Genomic DNA, 6,000 nt, shown 5'->3' with positions numbered 1-6,000 from the left:
CCTGGGTTGCCTTTGATGTTTTCTAATTTTTGGATAACTGTCTGCAGATCTCATTAGAAGAGTCAAAAGAACAGAGGTCTATGAATCACAAAAACCAGTGTCTAGTACTGGATTTGGCAGTGACAGTGAAACTTTTAAGTCTCTGGTTTTTGCCTGTAAAATAGATACTACTTCCTGTCCCAATCATACCTGTTGCACTGGCCACGGATGACCCTACTGTCCTGGAGGAGTCCCTCCTCTAGGTTTTGGTGATTGTCTCCTGCTCTTTCTCCTTCAGCTTCACTGGCTCCCTTCACACATCTGCCCTCTAACTCGGGTTGTTGCTTAAGGCTTCATTTATCCTGAGACCACTTTTCCTCTGCCAGTAGCTCTTTACACCCTTGTAAAGATCTTTGTAACCTCATCAGCCCCTGCAGGTTTAATTCATGTCCCGTGCAAATGTCTCTCAGATCTCTATACTAATCTATCCAGCCCAGCCTTCCCTTCCCTGGATCTTCAATCTGCCATAGGTGTCACAATGCTTTCAGTGTCTTAGGTTTGCAACTTGGCTTTGATCCTTGATTCCTCCCCATCCAGAGAGCCAATCAGTTGCCAAATGCTGCACTTGCCTTCATTCCATCTCTCCCTTCTTTCCATTCACACCTTGATTCGGTGCCCTCAAAAACTCTCACTCAAGATTACAAAAACATTCTTTCTCACTGCTCACTTCCACTGCAGCTAAAGCAAGTTTCCCAGGAGAGAGATTTGGTTAAATAAACTGGCTTCAGACATTTCCTGGCTAGGTGACCCTGAGCAAGTCACTTAGCCCCCCATTGCCTAGCCCTTATTGCTCTTCTGTCTTGGAAATTGATTCTAAGATAGAAGGGAAGGGTTTAAAGAAAAAGAGCAGGTCTGACTATGTTTCCCACTCCACCAACTGTAGGGGCCTCCTGTTTTCTCTAGAATTAAATAAAAATTTCTTCTCCTTGGCTTTCAAAACCCTAGTCCTCCATGATGGTGAGCCCGTGGCACATGTGCCCGACCGGGCTGCTCCCCTGCCCACCAGCCCAATGGCAGCATTTCCTCCTTGCCCTCTGGGGTAAAGGAGCGGCTCCCAGGCGGCACGAGGGTGCAGTTTGGACTTGCAAAAGGTTCACCATCATTGTCCTCACCCATAGGACCAGACTTACCTTTTCAGCCTCAAAGGATATGAGCCTCACGGGCTTTCTCTTTGTTCCTCACTAACACCATTCCGCCTCCTGTCCTTCAGCTCTTTCCTGCTGCTGCTCCACACGCCCAGGATGCTCCATCCTTCCTCTCTTCCTTTAAGGGTCAGCTTAGGCACCACAAAGCCTCCCCCCTCCCCCAACTGCCGGCTCCTTCTTCCCAAACAACCTTGCCATATTCACGCGTGTGTCTAGATCTATGTAGATGATGTATTTAATGACGTGTTTATGCTATTTACACATATTTGTCTCTCCCATTGGGTTTACTGCAAGCAGGGACTATTTTATACTTTGTATTTGTATCCCTAGTGCCTAGCACAGTGCCTGAGACACTAAAAGCACTTAATACTTATTGACTAATTGCTCTGCGTATCTTAGTCTTATTGTAAGCAAATGAGACTGGATCTAAAGGTACTTTCTAAAGTTCTAATGATTCTGTAGCCCACAAGAGAGGAAGCTACACAGTCTATTTTGGGGGGGGGGGGTTCTTGCTATACTTGAGAGGCATTCAAAGAGGTTGCCTACTGCTGCTATATGTTTCTCTTTATATTTCAAGACTTTTGAGAACAGAGATGGAATCTTCTTCATCTATATGCAACAACCACTCATTAAATCTTTTTTGGAAAGAATGTTTAGAACAAGGTACTAATTAGATCAAATGTTCCATAGCTGTGTACAGCAGTTTTCTTCCAACACAAGAGAATACATCCCGAATCCCACCATATTTCATTAATGTATGTCCCTGGGTCATAAAAAAGTCAGATTAGTGCATTTACGGGAAAACTCTCACTCCTTCAATGGGCCAAGTTTCACTTTGGCATAGGAAGGACGGTACTATTATGAACAGGTTAGAGCAGGGGTCAGCAACGTAGGGCTCTTGAGCCATATCTGGCTCCACCTCCTGACTGGCCAGTCCGGGCAGAGCTCCAGGATGTGCCCCAGGGGGCCCTTCAGCCCCCGCCCCATATTCCAGCGCCTTCCGCCTCCATCCTCCTCCTTCCGCACGTATTTACGGCTCTCATGGCCAAAAAGGTTGCCGACCGTTGGGTTAGAGGATAGCACATTAAGAGGAAGTAAAGTTTTAACTTTTTGATTATCAAGGTAAGTATTTTATTATAAAAATTATTACATCTCTTGTGAAAGTTCAAATGTTACAGCAAGGTGTAAACACTCCACTTGAGAAAGAAGTGACACTTCTTCCCTTCCAAGAGTTCTCCCCCCCACCCCCCTCCCCATCCCCCAGGAGGTCTGGTCTCTACAGCACCCTGCCCACACAGAGTGGCTGGGGCTTCTGCATGTGCCAGGCAGGCTGAAGGCAGCCTGCCCACTATGCTCTCTCCTCTGCTCGCGGCGAAGAGGAGAATGTAAACCCCAGCCCAAACGGAGAGGCATTTACACACATTTTATAATATACAAAGAAACCAGCATCCCAGGCGACATGATTCTCATTCCCAATGCTCTCCCAGACTGATGGGCTCTTGTAGGGGGAATGAAGTACTTTGTTGTTTCAATTTTTAAAAAATCTCCCCTTTTTTGAGCAAACACCTGATTTCAATTTTGGAAATAGTGAAATTTTGTAACAGTCACACACAAAAGAGAAGACTGTGCATATGATAGTTGTGGAGAAGGGGGAGAGAAAAAGAAAGTGGACAAGAGGTGGGGAGGGAGGCAGGGAGGAAATATGGAGGGAGACTCACAGTATTATCCTGTCCAAAAGAAAAGAAGGTCCACTGCAGCACCAGGGATTATACCTGTTGTATATTAGCTAAACCTACAATGGTTATAACTGAATATAAAATTAGATAAATAAAAACACGCCAGATATTACCGTAAACAAGTGAAAGAAAGAAGCTAGCGACTGTATGGAATTGAACGACTGTGCTCCCCAGGCAGGCCAGCTCCAGAGCACCCCCCAGTGTGTACAGTGGGCGCGAGACCCAAGCTGGGGGTGGGGGTGGGGGGCATCCAAGCTGCTCCCATGCTGGCCTGACAACATCCATGGGGTGCATCTGGGGCTGCGGGCAGCCTCATGACACCTCCCCAAATGCTCCACGCCCGCACACAATCTGGGGGCTGGCAGCGGCAGCCCTGCCGTCACACATGCACAGTGCCCATTTGTGTGACGGCCTACTTTGGATCCTCTCGGAGGTGGGGGCCGGGAGAAATAAAGATTCATGTGATCCCCAAACCACACCGAATTCCGCCTCCTTCTTGGTCAAACCTATGAAGACCTGCCATGGAGCAGCACAACTGGCCAATCAGATCCAAATTCTCTTTCCCCCACTGGAGATGTTAATGAATCTATGAATGGCTAAGAAGGGGATGGGGGGTGGGGGGGGTGGGAGGGGGGAAGAACAGGTGGACAGCAGCAGAGAAGGACAATCAACCCCTGAATAATCCAGAGCTGGCTGAAGCCTCGTCTTTAGAGGAGACATCCCTTAATCACAACACATGCTCCAAGCCCCCCTCCCCCCCAACTACCCACTGCTTGGTGACTAGGATAAAAGAAAGGAAGCATTTGTTTCTGCTGACAAACCTGGACTAGATTTGTTAGTGACTGGAATGGTCATTTAAGGGAGGAATGCCCACCTGCCATGAGTGCTGGAGAACCTGGCCCTATGCAGATGGCTGTGAATCGTGCTCCCCCTTATTCTTTTTCTGAATTGTTTTCAAATTGAAAAAGATGTCCTCATTGCAAAAGTGACTACAGGTGATGGGCACAATGGGAGATGGAGGCTTGACACAAGTCATTGCACTTAGAACCGTTATTAACTGAAACACCATTGGCTTTTCAACAATGTACCCTAAAGAGCAGGGAGAAACTTCTCGGCAGTCTCCACTTCAGACAAGATTTACATTTTCCTCCAAGCCTAGAGACCAACAATGCTCACAAGTCTTGTTCTCCTCATCCAGACCCAATCCTCTGGCGCCTACATTCCCCTCCACAGCAACTCTCCTGGCCCAGGATCCAGAGGCCACTGGAAGCAGCTATGGGCTCATTTGGTTCATCAGTCTGCTCAGAATCCAGAAACCCTAGGAAAGCCCTGTCTGAGTTTTGACTCCAGACCCTTGCAGCTGCTGTAGTCTGTATGGGTGCACTCCCTCACTGCCACGGTGTGGGTAATGCTGTGAACTGGAAACTGTGGATACCCTGGAGGCCTGGAAGGCAGCTGACTGTCCAGAGCCGGGCAGGCTGATAGTCCGTAAGTCTGATGGCAACGATCTAGAATTTTGGGGGAAGGAAGTGGAACTCCAAGTTCCTGTGCTGGACTGAGAAACAGAGTCTGAGGGGAGAGAAGAGTCTGAGGGGCCTTGCAAGGGAGGACTAGCAGCAGCAGAGGGGCAGCTCCTCTTCTGGACACTGCTGCTTCCACAATGTGGCTGGCTATTGTAATACCCTGGTGTCCCGGCAAAAAGTCCCAGTGAGTCTGTGGGTGCGGAGTGGGCAGGGCTGGAATAGGATGTAGAAGAAAGGGAGGACTCTGAAGAACTGTGGGAAGGGGTATTTCCAGACCTCAGTGCTGCAGTGCGGTAACTGTATCCTGGAGATTGAGTGGGGTGTCCTTTGAAGGGGGAAGAACTCTGTTGAAGGAGGCTCTGTGACTCTGTCCGTGGACTGTCACACTGTAGGAGCTAGGAGAAAAGGTGAGAAGGAAGCATATGAAAGAATGAATGGGAATTGCACCCCACTCTCCCCGAAATCCCTTTACTGTATACAGCTTTGCACAGAACTAGAAGCTAATTTATTAGCATGTTCTCAGAGGTGACACAGATCCTGAAATAGATGCTATCAGTACACCTGTTTTGCTTACCTAAATGTATTATCCTCAACATGTATTTCTAAAGCTGATTTCAAATACTTAAAATTTTTCATGTGATCCATGGTGGCAGTCATGTCATCTCAGAACCTGCAGATCTAATGACTTCATGAAAGTTTCCCCACATCAGATACCTGCCATGGCCTGTAACAGAGACCCCAGTGGCAAGCCCTTCCTTACCTGGTAGCTATATCTGGAAGGACTATAAACAGCGGATCCTTTGGAGAGAGCAGAGCTTGTTATCTCTGGGCCATCTCCCTCTGTAGGATCTGGAGGGTAGAACAGACAAGAAGCATCTCACTTTTATGGACCTAAAAAAGGCCTAGAGCTTGCCTTTAGAGAGCTTCAGTACCAGAAGACAGGCTATCAAAGGATGAGCTATGGATCACAGCAATGCCTACTAAGAGACACAAGTGAGGAACCAGGGAAAGCTGTTAAGATTCTTCTTAAAAAAACAACAACAACAACAAAAAACAAAACAAAAAAAAAAAACACCTTTTACCTTCTGCCTTAGAATCAATACAGAGGTCAAGTTTGAACCCAGGACCTCCTGTCTCTAGGCCTGGCTCTCTATCCACTGAGCTACCCAGCTGCCCCCTAAGATTCCTCTTGATGAAGGGAGGATTCACATCTGTAAAGTTTCAGAGTTCAGAATTATCTGATACTTTTACTCTAATATGCATTTTGAAAATATTTGTTCCAATGCGATTTGATATATTAAGGAATATTTTGAGCACAACTTAAATTTTAAGTTATATGCTATTACCCTTCTAAAGTCCACTTCTAAAAGCAAATGTCATGTCTTGGTTAAAGAGTCACTTATGTATCTACTGACATGTAAGAGCTATGAGTAGAGAAAGGCTAGTCTGGACCATGCATCCTCTTCTTCTATTGTTCCAGCCCTGAGACCTGGAGCTGTCAGCTTTCAGGGGGGCTTTGCAAGTAGGTGAGTGCAGGCTGAACAGCAGGCCAAATAA

At 47.0% G+C, this 6,000-nt stretch overlaps 1 protein-coding gene across 2 annotated transcripts in view; it reads right to left on the bottom strand.

The window, feature by feature from the left end:
- Positions 1-2,289: 2,289 nt before the first annotated feature.
- The window catches only part of SETD5 (SET domain containing 5), a 47,234-nt gene continuing 43,523 nt past the window's right edge, over positions 2,290-6,000 (bottom strand). For both annotated transcript variants that reach the window (XM_044663728.1, XM_044663813.1), the window contains 2 exons: positions 5,204-5,292; positions 2,290-4,838 (listed from right to left, as the gene is read on the bottom strand). In XM_044663728.1, coding sequence (XP_044519663.1) covers positions 4,239-4,838; positions 5,204-5,292 — 689 coding nt within the window. In that variant the 3' untranslated portion in view covers positions 2,290-4,238. The remainder of the gene's footprint in view (positions 4,839-5,203; positions 5,293-6,000) is intronic.

The sequence above is a fragment of the Gracilinanus agilis genome, chromosome 1 (genome assembly GCF_016433145.1).
Source record: "Gracilinanus agilis isolate LMUSP501 chromosome 1, AgileGrace, whole genome shotgun sequence".
Taxonomy (NCBI): Eukaryota; Metazoa; Chordata; class Mammalia; order Didelphimorphia; family Didelphidae; genus Gracilinanus; species Gracilinanus agilis.
Note: the sequence above shows the minus strand (reverse complement) of the source record. Positions and strands in the feature narration are given on the sequence as shown.